The sequence below is a fragment of the Podarcis melisellensis genome (genome assembly GCF_964234715.1).
Source record: "Podarcis melisellensis genome assembly, chromosome: 10".
Lineage (NCBI taxonomy): Eukaryota > Metazoa > Chordata > Lepidosauria > Squamata > Lacertidae > Podarcis > Podarcis melisellensis.
Window position 1 is genome coordinate 35035262 of NC_138542.1, and position 25537 is coordinate 35060798.

General features: G+C 42.5%; 1 protein-coding gene across 11 annotated transcripts in view; it reads left to right on the top strand.

The window, feature by feature from the left end:
• NAV3 (neuron navigator 3) overlaps nucleotides 1-25537 on the top strand; it is a 430775-nt gene that overhangs the window by 324303 nt on the left and 80935 nt on the right. For all 11 annotated transcript variants that reach the window (XM_081929091.1, XM_081929086.1, XM_081929090.1 and 8 more), the window contains 3 exons: nucleotides 1467-1575; nucleotides 2751-3134; nucleotides 8908-9027. In XM_081929091.1, the coding sequence (XP_081785217.1) occupies nucleotides 1467-1575; nucleotides 2751-3134; nucleotides 8908-9027 (613 nt within the window). The remainder of the gene's footprint in view (nucleotides 1-1466; nucleotides 1576-2750; nucleotides 3135-8907; nucleotides 9028-25537) is intronic.

Below are 25537 nucleotides of genomic sequence, written 5' to 3' on the forward strand. Positions count from 1 at the left end.
AGTGCTTCCCCTCCCCCCTGCACAACACTAGCTGAGGCCCCCACCCTTACTTGCTAGCCAGGGGCAGTGTCTCCTTTTTCCTGTGCTGGGGCTTACTTAAAAAAAGAAATTGGGGTGGAGGAGTAGTGGGGGTGTCCTGCGTATTCAGGCTACCCTGGTCTGGCTGCAAGGGAAAGTTGCTGGCAAGTGCTGCCTTTGCCCCAGTGAGGCGCTCTTTTCAATGGGTGCTGCTGCTGCTCATGTAGTGTGTGTGTGTGTGAACACAGGACAGAGGTATGTACGTGTGCTTTGTTTGAAAGAGGAAGGGTTGCATATGGGGTGGGTGGGTGAGGAAAGGAAAACATGTATATGAGGTCTTTGTTCATATGAGAGAAAAGAGACTATGTATGTGGGGTCTGCAGGAGTAGGGAAAGGTGAAGCTGGACAGAGGAAGGTCTATGTGATGTGTATGTAAGTGTTTGTGTGTGCAAGATGCGGGGAGGTGTGTGTACATGTGTGGTATGTGAGAGAGAGGGACAGGTGCACCTGGACTGAGAGGAAAGGAGGCATATATGTGTGGTTGTGTGAGAGACAGACAGGCATGTGTGTCTGTGGTCTGAATAATAATAATAATAATAATAATAATAATAATAATAATAATAATAATAATAATTTATTTGTACCCTGCCCATCTAAATGTCAGGTTGTTGTTTCTTTGACATCTGATGGAAGGGTGTTCCACAGGGTGGGCGTCATGTATGTTGAGTGCATGTGGGTGTTCCATGCCCGTGCAGAAGAGAATGTGGTTGGTCACCTTGTATATTTTCCATGGAACCAGGTTATGTTCCCTGTGGTTTGTAGACAACAAGGTCTCTCTCTCTCTCTCTCTCTCTCTCTCTCTCTCTCTCTCTCTCTCTCTCTGGGTGTGGGTGTGTAAAATCAATATTGTGTGACTGCCACAAAAAAACCAAGCAGGCAAGCACCTCTAATGTTGTGTTATGCCATACCTGCATGGCTAATACTGTGTGCCACATCATACACTCCACACTGGGCGTTTTGTGATTGACAGCAGTGTTAATTTTAAATTCTTTTTAACAAAACCTTCAAAATTATCTATAAATCTTCATTTTTTAAAAAATGTATTTTTAAGTTTTATTATCAACTTTTAAATTAAGGATTCCTCACAAATTCAATGGAAAAGTGGGTAGAGGGAATGCAAGAAGAGGGGAAAGGCACTTTATACTTTCTCAAGGTGTGAGTACAGACACCTCAGTTGTTGTTGTTTTGCCACCTCCACGCTTCCCCCATACAGAGCATCAGCTAATTTGCTGTTATGAAATAACTTTGCATACTAGAAGTCATTGTCTGTTTCATATTAGAGAAGATTCAGAGATATGTTATTGGAATGATGGAATGATGATTGAGATCTCTTCTTATATTTTTGCATGTGCAGTATATTGTTAGCTATATACGCTGTTTCGTTGCAGGGGAAGATCCTGAAGCTAGAAGAATGAGAACTGTAAAGAATATAGCAGATCTGAGGCAGAACTTGGAAGAAACTATGTCGAGCCTTAGGGGAACTCAAATAAGCCACAGGTACTATTTCACAATTGGTTAAATATATACGGGTTGAAGCAGAATGTGTGTGGGTTTTGCAAGGAGAAACCTTGAAGATGTGCACCCAATTTCATTTTTGCCAGTTTTCTTATTGCCAGTGCTATCCGGTTAAGTAGCAGCCTCCTTAAATTCCATGAATGAAATGTGTCAGATTGGGCAATGCCTGTCAATATGCAATTCAGCCCATGCTCACAGAAAGGAGCAAGAGCACACCATTGCTCCCTACTCACCTGACATTCTTCCCCCATCTCTCCTTATCCTGGGATTTAAGTACACAGGACTTTCCCTTTTATCAAGTCAGACCCCTGGTCCTTCTAGCTCAGTATTGTCTACACCTAAACTTTTCAGGGTTTCAGCAAGGGGTCTGTCCAAGTCCTATCTGGAGAACCCAAGACTTTCTGCATCAAAATATGTGTTGTACTTCTGAACTATGACCCTTCCTCCTGATGAGTTGGACACACACACACCACTTTGTGTGGTGGGGCTTGCATCTTCTTCTTCCAAACTCCATGCCTTAATTAAGTGGATTAGTTTTAACAGGTCCTACATGTGTAAAATCCAACACACATAGACCCAAACCATGTAGACAATTCTCTCAAATATTTTTCTAAATACTAATTGCACAAAATGGGTCCATGTATGTTGGATTTTACAAGTATAGGTTAAATGCTAAATGGACATATGTCCTATGGATATTGAGAGATGCAATAGTACAGCAGTAATGACAGATTGGCAGGAAAGAAAGATATGGGACAGATCAGAAACTGGGATTATCCAGTCAAGGCCACTGTCCATCTAAACCACAGAACATTTTCATTTACAGCAGAAATGCTAAAAATGGATAAGCTGTCTAAAATGCCACCATGAGATTAGCTGCAACTTCTGTATATGTTGAGCATGAAAGACCCTTATTTCCCACTGAGATGTTGCATTTTGATTTTCCACTCTTATTCTTCTCAAAATCTACCTGCAGTAAAATGATGAAACAAAAAAGTATCCTTTCTTTGAAAGTGTTGAATAAAGGATTTGTTCTTGTAGGAAAATGAATGCATTAAATATAAACTTTGTTTTTGTTCTGACTTTTACTGTCTCTCCCCTCCCTATGCTCAGAAGTATAGATAGCACAGTTCATCAGTTTTTGTTTTGCTTCACAGCACATTGGAGACAACATTTGACAGTACTGTGACAACCGAAGTGAATGGGCGAAGCATCCCAGGCTTGGCAAGCCGATCCTCTCCAGTGACCTGGAGGCTTGGACAAGCTAGTCCTCGTCTCCAGGCAGGCGATGCTCCTTCCCTGGGTGGAGGGTATCCTCGCAGTGGTGCTAGTCGCTTTATCCATACTGACCCTTCTCGGTTCATGTATACCACGCCTCTTCGCCGTGCAGCTGTTTCTCGCCTTGGGAACATACCCCAGATAGACATGAGTGAAAAAGGAAGTAGCGATCTGGACATTTCCTCTGATGTTGATGTTGGAGGATACATGAGTGATGGGGACATTCTTGGGAAGAGCCTCCGTGCTGATGACATCAACAGCGGGTAAGTGTTTGCCTCCCCAGACCCTCACATAACACACAATGTTCTTCTTGTTTGATGTGGCCACTATAAGCACCATATGATTCGAAATATATTTTCTGGGTGGGTTGGCCCCCAAAATATTTATTATAGTGATGCTCCCTAAGGTATGCACCATCTTTCTTTTGTCTTTTTAAAGGCATGGAGAAAGGAGAGGCAGAGAGAGAATGAAAAACTCTCAGTCATCTCGTGTTATTGATGTGTCTGAGGCTAAGTTAGGCCAGCCCCCTGGAAACAAAAATGCTTCAGGGAAATTCATTTGCCACCAATCTTGGGGTATCTTATCTTGCCCCGGCTCCCAATGTATGGCTTAAAAACCTGGGCCTAAAAGTTTAGTATCACCCTTGTGGTGGGGCATCCGGTCAATCTGCCCCTGTAGAAACAATTCTGGTCCACCATTCTTGACAGGTGTTTGGTTTTGTGAGTCAAAAAATGTGTAAGACTGAATTAGATCCTCTTCTTAACATTAATGGTAGATGTGTTCCTTATTTTAGTAGGGGCCAAAAAACAGAAGGAATGTGTGTGCTATAATGATCTTAGCACATTGTAATGAATGATAATTAAATGAGAAAGAGATTACAAAGTTTTCAGTTTGCTGTGCACACCATTCCCTCTAGGTTTGTTTTGTTCCAGTTGGTAGATGGCAGACATGTTTTAAATGGGGCAAACAAAAACCTGTTTCTTACAGGCGTGAAATTTCAATACCTACCTGTCAGATTCATTCTGTTGAGAAATAAGCTTTTCTGGAGTTTATTGGTTGTGCATTTTATATCTGACCACAGGAATAACCTCAAGAGATGGGAAGGTAACATTTATTAACTTTATCTAGTAGGGACTGCTTTGGGGCACTTCTGAATTTCAGTACTGCTTGCAATTTGATGGGGATTTAAACACAAGTGGATTTTCCCACAATGGCCACATAGATATCTTTAAAATGCTGGTATAGATGAGTTATTCATCACATTGTTGGGTGGTCACTGATATAGATTTATAGTCACCAATATTTCTATGTTTTTCTAGAGAGTATAGCTGTATTAGTCTGTTGCGGCAAAACAGAGTCTTGTTGCACCTTAAAAATTAACAAATTATTTTCTACTTTGTACTGATACACAGAAATGTGTATTTTTACTGCATTACTCAAAGAGTTGTATGTGTTGAGAAGAAATTCTAATAATAATAATAATAATAATAATAATAATAATAATAATAATAATAATGTCCTATATGGAAAATGATGAAAAGGTTTCCCCTGCTTGCCAGTGTTACCACTGTTGGCAATATTATGCATCCTTTCTACATAATACATTAGATTCCTAGGACATAGAAACAGAGGCCCTCAGTTCCTCTTAAGATCACTCATGTTCAGTGCATGGGTGTGTGATGTTCTCCTGGACATAGTTCCATGGCTGCTTTGATGCATAGGGAAGAACTCTACAAGAATGTAATGCATATATCATATAAGAATTACAGATTTAGTGTCAGTCAACATGTAACATAATAGGATCGCTGTTTTTGGTTTGTTTTATTAAGGACTAATTATCTGCCCCACACAGCTGCTTTGATGATTGGTGGGGTTTTTAAAGTCTTTCCTCTCTATAATCCAAATCAACCTCATCCAAACTGGCTATTTGTTATAAATCGGTGTAGGGCTCTAGAGTGGTGGGCAAAGAAGCAAGGCTGCATTGCTGGTCCAGCCCCCAACACCCATGTGCTGAGAGCAGATGTCAGAGGAGCTAGTAGCAGCTGTCAGGGAGAGAGCAGTTTACATCAGGGATACATAAGAGAGGAGGAGTGTGTTGAAAACTAATTGAGCCAAATGGTAGATTTCTCGCATCATTACGTTTGGGTCTTTAGGAGATGGGCAGGGGAATGGGATCTTGTTGCTCCTTCTTGATTGCTCAGTGGTTTTTAATACTGGTGACCATGGTTTCTTCCTGGACTATTTCCATGAGTTGGGACTTGGTGGCACTGTGTTGCAGTGGTTCTGCTTCTACCTGTGGGGATAGGTTCAGAGAGTAGCATTGGGGGAGAATATGTGTCCATGCCCTGGCAATTTTTGTGTGTGTTAAATATCTATGGGTTTCTAAACTGTGCGTTGGAGGGGGGTATGGTTTTTAAATTATGCTATGTATTTTTGTGTATTTATTTTGTAAACTGCCCTGTGATCAGCTGTTGTCCATTAGGAGATTTGGGGCATTGTATCATCATCATACTGATGACACTCATCCCTTTTTCCCATTATATCTGAGTCAGGGGATGCTTTTGTACTCATGGCTAGCTGTAGTGGTGGGCTGGATAAGGGTCAAAAAACAGAGATTGAATCATGGTAAAATGGAGACTCCATGGGGTGAGTGGTTCCCATATTCAGGAGTTAGGGAATTCTCCACTTCTGGACAAGGTTGCAATCTCTCTGAAGGGACAAGTTTGGAGGTGCCCCTAGATTCATTCTTGCTATGAGAGGCTCAGGAAAACTCTGTGCGAACGACTGCCCATTATCTTAGGTTGGTATGCCAACTACACCCTTTCCTGGACAAGAATAGCTTGACCACTGCAGTTCATGTGTTGGTGTCCTCACAGCTGGACTACTATAATGTGCTCTATATGGGACTTCCCTTGGGTCTGATTAGGAAGCTGCAGCTGGCGTTGAATACCATGGTCAGGTTGTTGAGTTGTTGTCTGCCTTTCAAAGTATGAAAGACTGAAATCAGAATTAGAGAATTTCAGTCTCCATGTCTAAAACCAAGGCTGTGTTCCTAAGACGAAGTGTGACCCATTCAAAGAAGTGGTGCTTATTTCCAAGTAAATCTGCTTGGGATAGAGCTGTATTGTCTGACTGATCACTGATTTAAGAGTTCCGTGGAATTTGGTGCCACTGATTTCTATGTAAGCATGCATAGAATTGAGCTCTGAAAGTTTCTTCAAGTGTCATACTCCATATTTTTTTTTACATTTTCTGGTTGGACCTGACTGATGGACCCTGGAAGTCTGGTTCAAAAATGAGAAAAAAGCAGATTGCACTCACCTGAAATCCAGCCACTATCTAGTATAAGAAACTTTGTGCATCTATGCAACTTAATGACTCATGTGAAAGCATTCAAAGCAGTGTGAGACTTTCTATCTCAGCTAATTTTTCCTTGAATATTTTGCTTGTAACATATACCGATTAACAGTTTTTGTACTGCTTGACTAAATATGTATTAATTAGTTTATCACCTTAGAGAATAAATTAAGTTGTCTCTTTTGACATCCGTAATGAGAATGACTTGGTAAATAGCAGCAAGCAGCAGCGCTCTTGGCCAGAATATTTTTAAGTACCATTTCTGTGTTAGAATAAAGAGCAAAAAATGAATAATAAGCACTGAAAATTCATGCTTCATTCAGGCATGTCAAGTCTTATCTCTCTTTCCTCTTTCATTCCCACTTTAATTACTTTAAACACTTGGGGATGAGAATCCAGCAGTAATTAGGAATTAATGGAAGAGGGGCCTATTTCTTGTGAGGTTCAGCCTCTTCACTAATGCACTACCATGTAAGAATCAAAATGCATTGAAGTCTTGAGTCTTGAAGTCTTCTCCTCCATTTTCTTACCTTTGTAGTTCTATAGGAATAAAGTCCCCTCCCCTCCCCTCCCCTCCCTGGCAGAAGGCATCATACAATATACACCATCTTGTATCCATTGGAAAGTAACATTCATGTTTGTATTTCTGGGTGCAAGATCACATCCATAAGTGGTTCCAGTGCCTACAGATATGACTTCAGAGTTCAAATACCATAGGTTGGTGTGGAAACTGGGCCCCATTTCATTCACAAGACTTTCTGAAAATGACTAATAAAGAAATTGCCCCTAATAAGCAATTCAGATAGCAATACATACCAAAATAAGATTATATAAAAATAATAGCATGGTAAGCTTCCCATTATTATAATTCTGTGGTCACAAACCTCACATCAGTTTCTCAAGCAGGTCATCTCTATCTGGTGCATGAAGCTGGCCTGTCCAGGTGAATGTGCTGCTTTCTTGACTTCATTTTGTGATTGAGGCCAGATATGCATAGGATGGGGGCCGTAGATAAAGCCACCTCCTCATGAAAGTGTTATGTGTGCACCATGTCACCTTTAAATACTGACAAAAATTTAGTAAGCAGCAAATCCATCCATGCCATTTGTCACTGGTGTGCCAGTATATACTGTAAATGCAGGTGGACCAAATACATGGGAAATAATTTAAACCCACAGAGAGCGCCTTTCCATGGTGGACAAGAGTCCTTGGCCTCCTGCGGGATAGCAAAATGATTCCTTTGTGGTCCCTTCCAGCTCTGATTCTTTGACAACCTTATCTGAACTTGCCATGGATTGAACCTGAGATGTTGAACATATGGTCTTATCACTGAACTAAAGTCCTTCTCCTGCCTGTATCCTATAAAGAATAGGCCTTAATTAGGCCAGGAGGTGTGTGCCAGTGTAGTTAGTGTGTCAGTCCTTCTTTTGGTTGTTGGCAGCTGTCTGTATATATCATAATAAAATAAAGATTAGGGTACCTTTTATGGTCCTCCACTTTCACTTTACCAGGACTAGGTGTATGAGTAGGCACTCCAGGGTATACTCCACCCCATCCCCCTTTCATCATTCATTTGCTTCACTGAGATTCTCACAGAGTTGGCCAACTCAGCTTTCACATAGGAATTGGTCATATTGAAGCATTTCTGTTGAATATCTGCATCCCCAGCAAAACTGTCTCAGATGGAAGGAGAGTTTTCAAGCCTGAGGCTTCAAATTTTGACAAGCGCATTTCACATGGCAGCATCTCCTGTCAAGTGCTTTTTCATGTGAGAGGACTGTACCACCTGACAAGTGAACAGCTCAATCCATTCCAAGTTACAGTGGTTCTGTATGGCTGCTTCCTTTGTAGAGATCTGCAGTTCAATGTTTATAGATACTTTTGGGTATATTTACTGTAACACCAGTTTACCGTTCTCTGTGTTACTCTATTTCTTATCTGCAAGGTAGGAACTGTTCCTCAGTCCTTCCTTCCTTCCTTCCCTTGCTACAACAAAATTCAAGCAGTTATTCTTCTGACATAGGGGCAAACTAGGCATGACAGCTGTGGAAGGGGGCACTTCAAATGTGGACAACAGTGATGGTGTAGGAGGTTTCACCATGTATGATACAGGTACCCGTATGGTTTTTGTCATGGAACAAATAGCAGCTGTGGAGGTGTGCATTTAATAAGAAAATCAATACAGTGGGAGATGGTTAAGCACCCACTTAATTGCTGGGAAGCATAAATAAGTATTCTGGAAGGGAGAAGCTGCTAGGCCAGAATGGTTGTCCAACTATGCCAGTGTTATCTACTCTAACAAGCAGTGGCACTTGAGGGCATTGGACAGAAAAGAATCTTTCTGCCTGATCCTTTTGCCAGGATTTAGACCTTGGAGCTTTCTGTAAACAATGCATGTGCTGTACTACTCAGTTATAGCTCTTCCCCTTTGTGCTGACTGCTGTTATCATGAGATGTCCTGTATACAGAGCTACCACTTCACATTTCGTTTGGTTCTTAGTAAGGTTCACCTTGATGAAATTGGTAAAACCCTGCTTTAGAGTTTAAATTCTGCAGTTCAAAAACTTCATCTCTTTCTTTCACTCTGCCACAGCACTGCATTGACAGTGCTATATATAAATAGGTAGCACCAGCTGGTGGCATTTTCTCATGATTAAAATTATATATTTTTATTTTCAGTTACATGACAGATGGAGGACTCAACCTGTATACAAGAAGCTTGAACCGAATTCCAGACATAGCAGCCTCCCGAGATGTTATTCAAAGAGGGGTTCATGATGTGACGGTGGATGCAGACAGGTAATACCTCCCTTTATTGTCTAAAAAACACACACCCAAACAAACAACAAATTATTACAGAGACCTTTGAAAGGCTGTTGACATTCTGCAGTGCAAGGCGTAACATTTTTATATGGAAATCTGTGAATCTGTACCTAACAGGTTAAGCAGACATAAGAAATGATAAAGAGAAATCAAGATAGAATTGCGAATCAGAAGCTGTGGACAGAATACAGTTATTCCTGAAATACCCTAGCCTATGTGGGAGAAAAGCAATGCTTAAACAAGATCCCTTGCACCAGCAGCCACAGGGCAGGGGATCCCTATGGCTTGGTGCCTAAAACACAACAAAAAATGCCAAACAATCAAAACAGTTGGAAAAATTATGGTTCATCAACTGTAACTACTTGGTTTTTTTATCATGAAGTATAAATGCATGGGACAGTAGGAAATGAAGATGGAGCACCTCCTTGCTAAAAATGTGTGACACCTATTACTGACATTGTTTTTTCTTGTGTATCATATGATTGCCAGAGTTTAAACTGGCATTTTTAGCAGGAAAGAGTTTAAAGTGGCTCTTGCATGTATTTTCACTTTCTGATTTATTTTTTTATTCCACCATATGTGCATGACGCACAGTGAGTGCATGTGTGGTGCAGCCCACTGGCCGGTTTTTAAAATGGGAACTGTAGCCTCCAGATTAAAAAATGTTTACTGTTCCTGTTTTTAAGGCTTCCTAAAGTTCTTGCGCCATCTGCTACTGGATAGAGGATTTGGCAGTTGTCTTGGGCTCAGTTCAGGCTAATCTGCTGTGTTTTCTCAGCCAAACCACAGTCAACATAACAGTTTAACAATAAAATGTCCAGATTTCACTGATATTTTAGTAACAAGCTTCTGAACTTTTAACTGATAGATTGAATGGCAGTATCATTTATCTTTTCCTGCAAAAAAAATCCATGCACTGATCAATTTTATGTTTGTTTTGTGTATGTTTATGTGTTTTGTAAAGGCAGCCAGAGACAGGTTATTATTCAGACCTCCATTAAATCCTTTTGGGGTGGGGTAGGAGGGTGCATGAAAGGAGTGCTGCCCCCTCCCCCCGAAGAACAGTCCCAGTGTTCTTGAGATGCTCTGTTTGTCTTCTGTTACCCTCCCAGACGCGGGTGGCACTGTGGTCTAAATCACAGAGCTTAGGGCTTGCCGATCAGAAGGTTGGCTGTTCAAATCCTCACAATGGGGTGAGCTCCACTTGTTTGGTCCCAGCTCCTACCCACCTAGCAATTTGAAAGCACGTCAAGTGCAAGTAGATAAATAGATACTGCTCTGGCGGGAAGGTAAACAGTGTTTCTGTGCGCTGCTCTGGTTCACCAGAAGTGGCTTAGTCATGCTGGCCACATGACCTGGAAGCTGTCTGCGGACAAAACGTCAGCTCCCTCGACCTATAGAGCGAGATGAGCGGTGCAACCCCAGAGTCATCAGTGACTGGACCTGACGGTCAGGGGTACTTTTATCTTTACCTTTACTCTCCCAGTCATCACTGTCAGAGAAAGAGGATACAGTGGTTTATGGTGCAGCAGCCAGAGTCTAACTCAGGTGCATTTCATTTGTGGCCATGGAGTAACAAAAAGATACTTGTTTTATTTCATTGAAAAACTGAGTCCTAGTTAATTGTTATTGTTTTACACACCGGCATTTAAAAACACAATGTTGCTGGGATTTCTAAATTGCATTTGATATCCATTAAGGTATTTTCTTTTTATGTGTTAGGGTGACAGTTGGTAAAGATAAAGGTTTGTTAAGGAGAAAGTGCTTACAGGTATGCCTTAAATTGTAATCTTTGCAGACTCTCTGCTACAAAAATTGTTCATGGCACTGGCACTCTGCTTCTTTCCTTGATTTCTGCTTCACTCCCACATTTGCCTTTAAATGGTTATAAATTATTTGCTTGGAGGCTAGATTTTAATTTTGATTATCCTAGTTGAGGGGAAGATTTAGAAGAGTTAGAATTTTGTGTGTGTCCCATTATTGCAGGAGAAATTGTCGATCTGTGTGGCACAGCAGGGAGTCTCAGCTGCTCGGTGCCTTGAGTGCACCTGCAGTGCAAGCATTTTTTCCTGCAACTGATTACTCTGGGAAGAAAACAGATCCATAGTCTGTCTCTAATTAAACCTTTAATATCGCAGCAAGATTTTGACCATTCACTAAGTTACTCTGGGTTTAATTGTGTGAATAATTTGTGTGAATGTCCTCATTGTGACTGTATATATATTTGATTTTGGGAATCAGGAAATATACCATACTCCTTAGGTCAGCTTTCCCCAAACCTGGTGCCCTCTGGATGCTTTGGGCAGAATAGACTGTGGTAAGAGATGATGGGAGCTTTACTCATCTGTCAAAGTTAGCCTGCAGGGTAGAGGTGGAGCTGTCTCCCTCCAGCCTGTGTTGGTGCTAAACCCAAATACTCAGGTAGGCACAGCTGAGTCAGATTGAGTCTGCCCAGTATTGCCCACCCAGGTTTCAGTAATACATTAAAGGTCTGCTGCCTCACCCAGGATCCAATTGTGAATGAGCATAGGCCTCTTGTGAACCAATCTGCAATTTAAAGGCCTACTTCCAGGCAGGAGGGCATGGCGACACTAACCAGGGTCTTGCTAATTCTAATACAGTGGTACCTCGGTTTCGGAACTTAATCCGTTCCGGAAGTCCATTCTTAAACCAAAGCCATTCTTAAACCAAGGGGCTTTCCCTAATGAGGCCTCCCACCACCAGTGCCCTTCCACCATTCGGCTTCCATTTGTAAACTGAGGTAAAATTCGCTAACCGGGACACCACTTCCAGATTTGCGGAGTTCATATACTGAATATTTCATAAACAGGGCTGTTCTTAAACCGAGGTACCACTGTACTCTACAATTCTATGATTCTATGATTCTCCAGAGGCTGAGGTATAAGGGGTTGTGTCAAAGGCTTAATATAAAGGTGGATTTTGAGGAATTGAAGTAAGAAGTAAGACAAGTAGCATCGCACAGAAGTTCTGGAAGGCAATTTTAGGCATGAGGTCTAAAAAGAGCAAAATAGTGGAAACAAAATACTTCTTGGTGGCTGAAGATGGTCATGGGCAGGTGTGTACTGTGATATAAGAGCAGAGGCAGGAGAAAAGCCATGGAGGACTTTGAATGCAAGAAGGAAGACAGATTACCACTAGTCAATCTGACAACTAATTTTAAGTTCAGACATAGATGAGAGAATGTGATGAGTGGTGGTGCTGATTAATATGAAGATGATATTTAAAACTCAAAAACAACAGCAGAATGGGGACTAGGGCAAGAATGAACAAACATGGAAGGAATGAGCAAACAAGAAAAGAACTTTCAGTCCCAGAAGCTTGGTATAATCGTAGATCAACTTGTCAGACCATGATGATCTAGTCAAAGAAGAAAAACCACAGGTCACAGCAGAGAACATAACTTGCTGTTTATGGTTGCAAAGAGAACGCTGTTGTATGTTAACCTCTTTCTTTGAAGAGCTTTCTTTCATTCTTATCTGACACTTTCTGTTTTGTAAATCTAAATTATGTCACATCTAAGCTCCTTTTGATCTGTGGAGCAGAAGACAAGCCTCCCTCTTCAATAGGTTCTCATAACAGAGGTTTTTTCAGTCTTACCACCCTTGTTTTCAGTCCCCTGAGCCAAGTTTCTTTTAATAACAAATGTTTGCTACAGTAAAGCTTGCAGTTTGTTCCCTTTTGAAGTTTCAGCCTTAATCACAACTGTATCTAATTGTTAAAACATGCAACTTCCCATATCCCCTGCTTGCTGTACATAAATAAACAATCTTGTCACAATAATGTAAGCGGGCTCAGATGCATAAAATTAACAATAGATTTTACAAAAGCTTCTTTGTACTAGTAGGTAAATACTCTTGGTATTTAATGCTACTAAATGGATAAGTTTATCTCTAGGATAAAGCTCTTTGAAAAAGAAATCATTAAATAACTCCGGGTGATTGAAACTTGCACAGAAGAGCAAACATGACTCATATTGGTTCTAATGGTAGTATTATGGAGAGCAGCTGCCTTTGATTTGGGGCACACTGTGACATAGATTGGATAGATGCAAGGGCTAAATGGCCACTTTGGATTATGTGATTCTGTTTAACATTATGCAGGTATTGTGACTGTGCACCTAAGCAGTTAAATATTTTTAGTCACTTTGGAACAATTATACCTGGGAACATTTTTCAAGCTGAAACCATAATATAAAATGGTTGGCTACACTAGATACTGCTGAGTGGGTAAATTCATTAAAGCAAAAATTGCTTTATTGGATTTTAAAGGAACGTGTAGCTTTGAAAATAATTGCACTGCCTTGGGATGAATAATAATTGATGGAGCAGGTATTTGCCATTCCTCGTGGTGTTTTATCCAGAAATATGCCTTAAAAGTCTTAGAACTTTTTGCTAAACATAGTCCTCAATTTTAAAGAGGCATACCTTATTTGCTTGTGCATGAGATAAACTGTTGGCCCAGTGGCAAATTGTCCAGGAGGGGTGATAATGAAAAAATTGCAAAGATGAAAGGCAGCAGAGACATTTTGTGGATTATTTATTAATGGTTTCTTTAAATATCCTAGGAATAGATATTTCGTACCAGTCTGAATAAAGAGTATTTAAACACAGCACTGCCCGTGGAAGGCTTTTGCAACTTTGTATGTTAGGCAGGAGAGCAACTAGCTGGCTTGATGATAAAACCTAATTTAGTACATTCAGAGCTTATGAATCTAGACTTAACAATACTTGCTGATTAGTTAAATAGATGACAGCAGCTCTGGTTTTTCACTTAGTGCAAACATTACTGAGAGATGCAGTAGAGGTTTGTTCTCAGAGAGCTGTATTATGTCACTTGCTGGTAAAGCGTCCAGGAGAAGCTTTGGCCAGTCTAACCCTGCCGCACATAGTTGGGAGGTACTGCAAGCAGAACTTGGAATACCTGTGCGAAGCCTTCTAGTCTCCATGTTAATTCTGTAGGAAATTTATGCCCAAGTCAGACTGGGTGTGTAATAGTTTTTCAGGAATCTACGTACTCACACTGACATTTGCAGGGCTGTTCAAATGGCTGCTATAAAATATTTTGGAGCATATATGCATGTGGAACAGCTTAGGACCATGCTACTTAAATATATTCTCATCCCGTATGTACCCAAGTGATTACTGTGTTCTGGGGGACCCTGCAGATACCATCCTATCAGGAAGTCCATTCCTCATGATGTCATAATTGGGTCTAACCAACGGAACACCCTCCATTATATCAGAAAGATATCTTCTTTTTGGCATCTGCGCTTTCAACAAGAAACCAAGCCTTACGAGGTATTGTTGAGGTAATTGGGCATGTTTAGCCTGGTGAAGAGAAAATTGAGAGGTGATGTGATAGCCAGATTATCTGAAGGGCTGTCACATAGAGCAGGCTTGTTTTTTCTGCTGTTCCAGAGGGTAGGACACAGATCAATGGATTCAAATTACAAGAAAGGAGATTCTGACTAAACAGTAGAAAGACTTTCTGCTGGTAAAATCTGTTTGGCAGTAGAAAGGACAACCTCAGAGTGTGGTGGACTCTCTTTCATTGGAGGTCTTTAAACAGAGATTGGATGGCCTTTTGTCAGAGATTTTTGCTGTGATTCCTGCTTTTCAGGGAACTAGATGGCCTTTAGCATCTCTTCCAGCTCTAGAATTCTATGATCCTACAGATCCTTCTAAATGGAGTTCTTCATTGCAGTTCATACTGGTGTTGGAATAGAAGTGACAATATTTGTGTGTGTGTGTTTATATATGTAAAACAGTTTTATTATATTGTGAATGACTTTGGGATGCCTCATGGAAATCAATTTGCAAATAAAATAACTAAACAAATAAATAATTTGGACCATATAAACTAACAGCCAAGTTAATTGGAAGAAGACTTTACTTACTGTAAGAGAAATACACCACTGATACCTTCAAGCAGATTTTAGGAAAATTAAAAATAATGATACAAATAGCCAGTTGTTGGTTTTTAAACAGTACATGTCTCATCTGCTATGAAATCTCAACAACTATTTGTTAGTTACAGCAGTCACAGCATGAAATGATGTACTTCTATCAGAGCAATGAATTGCCTTCAGCAATGTTTTGAAAAGGCTTTCTTTTAGGGAAAATATAGTATGCCTGGGAGGAAACTACTTAAAGGGAATTCAGAGCTTCTTAATGGCTGAGAATGTTTCTTCCTCTTTCTCTTCTATTAAAGGTTAGGTTTCTTGCATTACATGAATGTTGTACATGATCTGACTCTTTGTATGTTGTACATGATCTGACTCTTCTGATGGCAAAAGTGTCTTTGAATTGATGATAGATTCTAAGTGGCTTCCTACCACTTTGAATGAAAATAGCTATTTCCTTCTTGTTTGGAACGCCTCCTTTGTTTTTAGGCAAAGAAACACCTTTAAAGTTAATGATAAATCAATGCTGTCAGGAAAAAGATTTGGTGAAGGAAGCAGGAATTAATGTGATACTGTAACTGGACTTGTAAAATGTACACTTAAAAATGCAAGAGCACACTGAAGTTTCTAATGAAATCGTCGTTCAACCTCTCTGGTAAACAACAGTCCCATGTGTCTTTGGGGACCAAGGTCATTGGGCCTAGAGCACTCCAGTTTTTTTTGCGGGAGAGATAAACAGGGAAAGTGTAACTGCTGGGATTATCCTGGATCTTTCAGTGGTTTAGTAGTTCAACAGTAGTTCAACCATGGTACCCTTCTGGGATTACTAAGTACTGTTTTGCTGTGATTCTGGTCCTTCCTGCATGGGTAAAGTCCCAGAAGGCATTGCTAGGGCCTGCTGCTCCACACTGTGGATTTTGATATAGGGGGTGATGCCACAGGATTCCAGTCTCCTTACTACCTACCTGAAACCTCTTGAATCATAGGCTGATGGGAAAAATTTCAGACAACTTATGTTTACACATGTAACTGGGATATGAAAGATCCCATGAGGACTTGAGAGCATGTATGCAATGTTTCTGTATAAGTCAGGGATGGAATACATATTGGGAAACAAGTTGCCAGCAGTGACCAGTATAAATTCTGTATAGCTGAATATCACCTTGGCAGTTTCTTTTTGCCATTAAAAAGTGTCCATATTGTGTTCTAATATTTTATTGCATTATTATAATATTTTAATCCTGCCCTTCCTTCAAAGAGCTCAGAGTGCCATCCATGCCTCTCTTCCCACCTCCATTTTATTCAGCTCTGTGACGTAGGCCAGATTGAGAGATTGTTGCTGGCCCAAGGTCACCCAGTTAGCTTCATGGCTGAGTGGGGATTTGAACCTAATTCCCTCCAGTTATAATACCACCAATACTCTAGCCACTTTGCTACACTGGATCTCTACTTTTTAAAAAGTGCATTTATTCATTTATTGGCTAACACTTTCTAGCACTGCTTTTTCTTTGGCATATTTACCGAATCTCTTTGTTATTCTCTCATGGATAGTGTTAGTTGATTATTTTTGAAGTGTCCTTATCTTCTGCTTGCATGAGTTGATTGACTGTGTATTATTAATTGGCTGCCACTATCCCATGCTCCATTGAGAATACTAAAGTTCTAATCTCTGATCTTTAAACAGTTTCTTATAATGTCATTTTGAAGCTCTCTTGCTTCCTGCATTTTTAAAACGGAAACAAATATCTTCTCGAAATAAGGCACAGTGTCTGGTTCCTCATCTTTGTTGTACACAAGTCAAAACTGAGCATTTTCATATTGTTCAGCCTCTCATCAAGTTTGAGCTCGTTTTGCCTGAGACTGAGTGCCTATTAAGAAATCATGAATAATAAGGAAATAGAGGCTAAGCGGTAAAAAGATTATAGTGTGGACAAAGTATCTGCACATGGAGAGGGCTCAGTAGAACCCACTTTTTTATCTTTCTCTTTGGTATCATCCACTCTATTTAAAAGAGAGCAGTTTCATTTTCCAGAGGGCTGGCAGTGCAGCAAGGATTTTAAATAACAGGATTTGCATGCCTGCATGTGCTGCCAGCCATCTGTAAAATCCAGCTTTTAAAATGTGTGTTTTTATTTTGCAAAAGGGGCCACTGAGAAAGTGTGGCCATTTTATGACCAGCCACGCCTGGCCACTACTGTGGCATTTGGCATGTGGGAAGCAACAACTCAAGTTCTGTAGCCCATCAGCTGTGCATGAAACATTTTACAGCATCTGTATGAAATATTTACATAAGCTCCACAATGTCAGTATGCATCCTGATCTAAGCAAAAGGTTAAGCGGAAATGACCTTAACAAATGGAGCAACAATGTAACTGTGTTTTATAGCACATCAACAAGGAACCATGGCAAGCCTGTCTTGAAAGCTGGTGCATGGACAATGTCACTACACACTCAGAAAATGAAGTGGGGAAAGTGTACCATAGTGAATTAAGCAATATAAAAATGTTAATATTAGGATAATACTGCTATTTTAATGCTTGCTGTATGATTAATTAAGTAAATCCGCTCTTGACGGTTTTGTTCAGAGTTCCTAATTGTTATAACAAATATGGAGTGTTTGCTTGGCAAGAGGATCTCATATATCTTAAGTAGCCAGAGTATTATACTTTAATTATATAATGATCATACCACTGTGATGTTTCTGCTACCATTTAATTAAAGGAGCAGTTATTCCGTGATGAATGAGTACTTTGGCATTAGTTTGATTTTATTTGTTCGGTTTTGTTTTATCATTTTTGTTTAATTTACATTTCCTCTGACCTGTAAAACAATTGATGTTTTAATGTATCAGAAATTAAAAAACACCTATGTGCCAGACACTACATAACTTTTAGCATGAACTCATGGTTTGAGACTGAGACCTAGCTAAGTGAACTACCTGGAAACACCACTGGTGAAGGGTCATAAAGCCCTCATAAAGATGGAATAGGGGAAGCAGCATCGGTCTCTTTGATTGGCAGGCAATATGAAGCCCCCAGTTTGGTCAAAGCTGGCTGACAGCCACCTGACCTAGATTTTAGTATCACCGCTCACAATTCCAGCTTTATCAGCTCTGCTAAATTACCGTATTTATTATTTCTGGTTTTGATAGCCAGAGGTGTACATAGACTCCCTTGTGCCCTTGGCAAGGAGATGTATCAGCACCCTGCCATCTCCATTGGGGGGGGGACCATGACATAATTCATTTACCAAATGACTCTTAAACTAGGTGTTTAACAGCACAATCCTATAAACATCAACTCAGAAGTAAATCGCACCCAATTCGGTGGTGCTTACTCTCAGGAAAGTGGGTACATGGGACTGCAGCCTAAATCCAGCAAGCCAGAGGCAAGAACTTCTGATAATACCTCGCTTGCCTTTTCATTACTTCTGACAAGGCACCAGCAGAATGGCACTGGCTTTGGAGGTTGTACCTCAGTGCACACTTTATTCAAAAGTAACCCCCGTTTTAGTCAATGACCCTTGCTCTCTAGTAAACATGCAGCAATGCACAAGCTGGAAATTGGTCAAGGCAGGAAAGAACCCAGGGAAAAGTGACTCGGCTGTGGTAAATTAAGAGCCTAGCTTGACATATCTCAGTCACCACATCTGCTGAAAGGCTGCCTCATGGCAAGCAGGGGGAGTGGAGGGTGAGAAGCCATGTTAGGATGGAAGGCCAAGCAGTGGCGTCCTTACAGGGAGCCCCACTGCACAAACTACCATTGCTGCTGGCCAACTGGGAAGGGGTTCCACATGCCAGTGTCTGGATTCCCCTGAGGTGCTGAGAGAGGCACAATTTTTGCTCTCCCTGCCTGCACCCTTGGTGGCAGCCAACTCCAAGATTTGCCCCTGTTGATGGCACAGTGTGTGGCCCTTGAATTCTTCCTCAACATCAGTCACTGTTCTGTACTCTTCTAGCCTCCATTCCAATATAAAATCTCTTTAGCTGCCAAGACTTATCCTTTCTCTGCCTTACATTAGTTCTGTGCTCCCCAAGCAAGACCATACTTTCATGCAATTTGCTGGGAAAATCCAAAATTAAAATGCATGCAAACTGTCCATAAAGAATAGAGCTCACACCTATTTTGTATTTGGGAATGTGCTTCCATAAAGCTCCGATCCCTACTGCGGCATCCATTTAATGGTTCCAGCAACTGCAACTCAACAGGAAATCGCCCTAAAAGTATATTCTCACTTGTCGGCATAAAGTTGTGATATATTGTGATAATGAAGAACTCTGAAATGCAAAAGCAGCATTCTGAATTAAAACAAATTGCTTCTTGTTTAATCTAGATCTCTGCATCATGATTTGTCTTTGCAAATGCTAATGTCAGCTTTGTTGGTTTTCTCTTAACATTTCCAGCAACTTGATTTCCACAGCTTGCACAGGCAGTTTGGAAATTAAAAAGACCATGTCCAAGATAGCTATCACAGAATGCAGTCAAAGCATGCATGAGTCACAAACAAAGCAAAATAACGTCGGCGGATTAAGTGCAAAAAATATGAACAGACTGAGGAAGACATTCCTCAGAAATGAAATGTGAATATAAAAGTAGATCCCTGCATAAATGGAAATAGTGGTAAGATTCAAAATACTGTATTCAGTATAAATATTTAGCATAAATTATGCTAAATGCATTATATCCACACTGATTTCAGATTGTTTTAAGAAAATATTAGATTTAGGTCTACTGTCCTCTCCCCACTTAAATCCATGCTAGCAGGACAGAGGGGAAATGGCTGTTGGATTTCCTTGCAGATATTCATGAAGCACCTACACTTGTTTTTCAGGTAAGATAAGGGGAAATAGATGTGAAAAGGGGAAAGAACTTAAGTTGGATTCTCCAAATATGAAAGGACCGGCGTTGTGAAACAATATGCTGTTTGTCGGAAGCTTCTCTAATAATTTAACACAAAAGGGGAGTCAACAGCTGGAAGCAACTGCAGGGCCAAGGAGCATAGCTGCTCTGGAAGTAGGCAGTGTCAAAACACACCTCTGCTACAGCAGTGCTGTCACCTCATGTTCACCCAGAAATCTCAGCACAGGCTTTTTCTAATAGCGCTGAAGGAAAATTTTCAGCGGCAAACATGTCATCTGTGACATAAATTCGACATAGGGTCACTGAGGAATTCTTTTTATATCAGTGGGAAGCATTGCTTGAAAGCAGACAGAGCTTCCCATGGCTATGCATTTGCATTTTGTTTACAGTTGTATGCATGCACATATAGCGTCTTATCTCTAACTCTAAATATCCAATAAAATTATATTGTTCTTTCCATAAGTGTTCAGGTACAGTTTCCTGAAAAATACTGCAGAGGGTCTAACCTCCCCCCCCCCCCGCCCCATTACATTTATTTGCAGAATTGAAAAATAACTGGGGCAACATGCAATGGAAATGATAGCATTTCAAAATAAGTACTAAAACGTCATTCTTTCCACAATCTAAAAGAAAGCTGGGCAATAAGAAAACAAGTGCTGAATCATTATTAATGGTGTTTTTGCTCCCAGCACGCTATTAATGTATCACTATTATAATTGGAATAGCCTCACATCCTAATGTCAAAAAAATCCAATAACATTTTAAAATTGAAAAATGAAAGCATTTGATAAGAACATAATGTTTAGATTCATTTTCTCCATTTGCAGTATGGTTTTTCAACTTACACTACCACATGCAAGTCACTAATTCTAATGCAGCCAATGTTAGGTTATTCATTGAGATGACAACAGTGCTAATGAAATACATTTTGCATTAATGGCTCAATTATAACACCAAAGATCACTTTGTTCCTGTTAAAACCACTGGTCCCCTCCCCCCACTGCAAATAGAGGCAAATAGTGAATTAGGTCTATACCAGTGTTTCCCAACCTTTTTTGGGCAAAGGCACACTTGTTTCATGAAAAAAATCTCGAGGCACACCACCATTAGAAAATGTTTAAAAAATTAACTCTGTGCCTATATTGACTATATATAAAGTAACTCTCTTTAATAGGCATCAAATAAACACAAAGAAAGTACCGTATTTTTCGCCCCATAGGACACACTTTTTCCCCTCCAAAAATAAAGGGGAAATGTGTGTGCGTCCTATGGGGCGAATGCAGGCTTTCTCTGAAGCCTGGAGAGCAAGAGGCATCGGTGCGCACCGACCCCTCTCGCTCTCCAGGCTTCAGGAAGCTGTCCGCAAGCCTTGCACGCCCGGCAGGAGCTCCCGCCCAGCGCGCGAGGCTTGGGGCGGCAGCCTGTTGCCCAAAGCACAGGGAGCCCTCCGGAGGGCTCCCTGTGCTTCGGGCGAGTGTTTGCAAGCCTTGCGCCCGGCAGGAGCTCCTGCCAGGCGCGCAAGGCTTGGGGCGGCAGCCTGTTGCCCGAAACACGCGGAGCCCTCCGGAGGGTGCCCCGTGCTTCGGGCGAGTGTCTGCAACCCTGCGCACCCGGCAGGAGCTCCTGCCAGGCGCGCAAGGCTTGGGGCGGCAGCCTGTTGCCCGAAGCACAGGGAGCCCTCCGGAGGGCTCCCCGTGCTTCGGGCGAGTGTCTGCAAGCCTTGCACGCCTGGCAGGAGCTCCCGCCAGGCGCGCAAGGCTTGGGGCGGCAGCCTGTTGCCCGAAACACGCAGAGCCCTCCGGAGGGTGCCCCGTGCTTCGGGCGAGTGTCTGCAAGCCTTGCGTGCCCGGCAGGAGCTCCCGCCAGGCGCGCAAGGCTTGGGGCGGCAGCCTGTTGCCCGAAGCACAGGGAGCCCTCCGGAGGGCTCCCCATGCTTCGGGCGAGTGTCTGCAAGCCTTGCACGCCTGGCAGGAGCTCCTGCCAGGCGCGCAAGGCTTGGGGCGGCAGCCTGTTGCCCGAAGCACAGGGAGCCCTCCGGAGGGCTCCCCGTGCTTCGGGCGAGTGTCTGCAAGCCTTGCGCGCCCGGCAGGAGCTCCCGCCAGGTGCGCAAGGCTTGGGGCGGCAGCCTGTTGCCCGAAGCACAGGGAGCCCTCCGGAGGGCTCCCCGTGCTTCGGGCGAGTGTCTGCAAGCCTTGCGCGCCCGGCAGGAGCTCCCGCCAGGCGCGCAAGGCTTGGGGCGGCAGCCTGTTGCCTGAAGCACAGGGAGCCCTCCGGAGGGCTCCCCGTGCTTCGGGCGAGTGTCTGCAAGCCTTGCACGCCTGGCAGGAGCTCCCGCCAGGCGCGCAAGGCTTGGGGCGGCAGCCTGTTGCCCGAAGCACGCGGAGCCCTCCGGAGGGCTCCCCGTGCTTCGGGCGAGTGTCTGCAAGCCTTGCGCGCCCGGCAGGAGCTCCCGCCAGGCCGCAAGGCTTGGGGCGGCAGCCTGTTGCCCGAAGCACAGGGAGCCCTCCGGAGGGCTCCCCGTGCTTCGGGCGAGTGTCTGCAAGCCTTGCGCGCCCGGCAGGAGCTCCCGCCAGGCGCGCAAGGCTTGGGGCAGCAGCCTGTTGCCCGAAGCACAGGGAGCCCTCCGGAGGGCTCCCCGTGCTTCGGGCGAGTGTCTGCAAGCCTTGCGCGCCCGGCAGGAGCTCCCGCTGGGCGCGCGAGGCTTGGGGCGGCAGCCTGTTGCCCGAAGCATGCGGAGCCCTCCGAAGGGCGCCCCGTGCTCCGCGCTGCCAGCTGCCGCCTGCAAGCCTTGCGCTCCCGGGGGGAGATCCCCCGGTGCGCAAGACTTGCCAACACCAGCGCCGAGCGGCGATGGGATTCGGGAGGGAGCTCGCTCGCCGCCCCGCGTGTGCTCGCCGCCGCCGCCCCACCTCTCGCCGCCGGACTCGCCCGCCTCCCTCCCACGGCACACCAGGCAACGTCTCGTGGCACACTAGTGTGCCGCGGAACACCGGTTGGGAAACACTGGTCTATACAATGGTTTAAAAATAAGAAAAAGCAGGCTATTCAACAATTTGGGAAATTACAGCTGTATTATATGATTTGGCCTCATGTGAATGTTAAGCTTTATGCAGCATTTATATGTGGCTATATATTAGAGTTATCTTCTCTCCTGGTTTTATCCTACATATAGGATGCAATTATCCCCTAATGAATCCTTATCACATATAGCAATTCATTAGTCTTCTGTGAACTGACTATGCTCCCTCTTTCCTGTCATTTTACTCTTCACAGAAAAAATCTGTAATGAGTTGACACATGTACAGTTTGCTTTTGCTGCAGCTTTTCATTTCATGCATTAATTTACAATAACTTTTGCCATCCATATCAAGTGCATGGGCGCTTAACCATGGTGCAAGTTTCTGAAACAGGCAAAAAATAAAATAAAATCATCTGTTCCTTTTGTCAGTGCAAGGAACCCAATTTTTCCTTGGAGCTCCAGTTCATTTAAATTTATATTGCAATGAACAGCTGACAGCTCTTTGGAATATAACAGAGGCCTTAAAAGAACAAACCAGAGAGGGGAGGAAAAGATAGAGATGGATGGATCTATCAATTTCAGTTTCTCTCTCCCCCCACCTCCCAGTTTTAAGTTCAGTTCTCCGTTCATTTTGCATCAGTTTCCACATCAGTACAGGTGACGTACAAAGGCATGATTTCTTACAGAGAGCAGACACTGCATGACATTTCACAGACAGAATTTGCATGTGCGGGTAAGGCGACCCCTTAAGTAAACTGGTCTCAAGCCTTTAGAGATGATTTGGGCAGACACAATGATAAAATACATAATAGTGTGGTATTTACCGTACTTTTCTGTGTATAAGACTATCTTTTTTTTCTTTAAAAAATCATGCTAAAAAGTTGTTGTCGTCTTATACATGGGTAGTGCATAGTGTGGACATTTGATTGGTTGCTGCCATGGCTCTCAGCGGCTATTGTGCGTGTTATTGGTGGCTGCGTCAATGGACGGTGTTGATTGGCTGGCACTCCGGCAGTTGGGCAGGCAATTGGCGATGGGACAGATGGGAGGCGGATTTTGTAATGTGTGTAGGTGAGAGATTTTTAGCAATCCCCCCTTTAAAAAGCTCGATACCCCTGGGTAATCTCCCCCAAAAAAGCTTGACCCCTCTGTGCCATCTTGTCCCATTAAACTTTAATTAGTTTAATGTAAATGCCCAGTGCACTTCCTTCTTTAAAAGTCTCACCACGGCAGAGGATTTCGCGCAGCAGCTAAGAAGGGCAGGAGAGGCAGCATCTTCCCAAAAAGGAGTCCTGGAGCATGCGGTTTGTAAATCAAAAAATAAGGTTTATTTACAAAACACCAAAAAACAATCCTGGCGACGAACCACACATCTCAGCAAAACACACACCCAAAAGGGAGAAGGGGAAGAACAAACAAACAGGGGGACTATTTATACAGACTCATGTTCCTGGAAGCCTAACGACCTCCAGCTGCTCAGTGATTAGAGCGTTTCTGCTACTCTTTTAACCCTTTGATAGCAACACCCCCTCTCGCTCGTAACACTGAGCTGTACCAACCTTAATACAAATTTAAACCTGAACAGAAACATTTATGAGATTGCGGACTCAAAGCTTTTGTAAAACCGTCTGCGAGATTTTCTTGGCTTGGACAATACTTTAGTTCAATTAAACCTTGTTTTACACTTTGGCATACATTTTGATAACGGATATCCAAGTGTTTTGTGTGCGCCTTGAATTGACCTGATTTAGCTAGTTTAATACAAGGTTGATTGTCTTCCCACACTCTGATAGGTAGGGAACATTCTCCAAACAATTCTTGTACCAGTTGCTTATAAAATTCCAGTTCTCTACATATATCTGATAACGCATTGAACTCAGATTCAGTTGAACTTAAAGCTATAAGTGATTGTTTTCTTGATCTCCAACCAATTAGTGCATTTCCAAATTTTATCGCCATTCCTGACACTGATTTTCTATCTGGTCCAGCATCTGCCCAACTGCTGTCGGCCCAACATTCAAGTTGTGTGCTGCCCTCTGCTGATAGTTTTAAGCGAAAGCTTTTGGTAGTTTGGAGATACCTTAGAACTCTTTTTACTCCTTGCCAAGCATGCATTGATGGTTTTTCAGCTTGTCTACACAGCATGTTGACAGCATATGTTATATCGGGCCGAGTCCACTGTGCAATGTGGAGTAGACTGCCTATCGCTGACTGGTAAACCCCGGGATTACAGAACTCTGCCTTTTGCTCAGTTTGAGCATCCTTTGTGTAACTTAACTCCATTGGGGTTTTAACACCAGCACAGTTGTTCATTTTAAACCTTTCCAGCAACTGCTGGATTTTAGCTTCTTGGCTAAGCCAATAGTTACCATTTTCATCTTGCTGAATTTTAACTCCTAGATAAACAGATACATTGCCTAGTGATTTTAACTGAAACCTTTCTCCAAGCTTTGTGGCAAATTGTTGTGCAAGTTTATCATCCTTTCCACTGTATAATAAATCGTCAACAAATATTAAAACTGCTTCTTGTTCACATCCCGAGCCTTTTAGATAAAGACACGCATCTGCTGCGCTCTTTCTGAACCCCATGCTCTCTAGAGCATCGTTTAAGCAGGAATTCCAATTACGGGCGGACTGTTTCAACCCATAAATGGATTTGTGTAGGCGCCAGACCTGGTTTGGCTT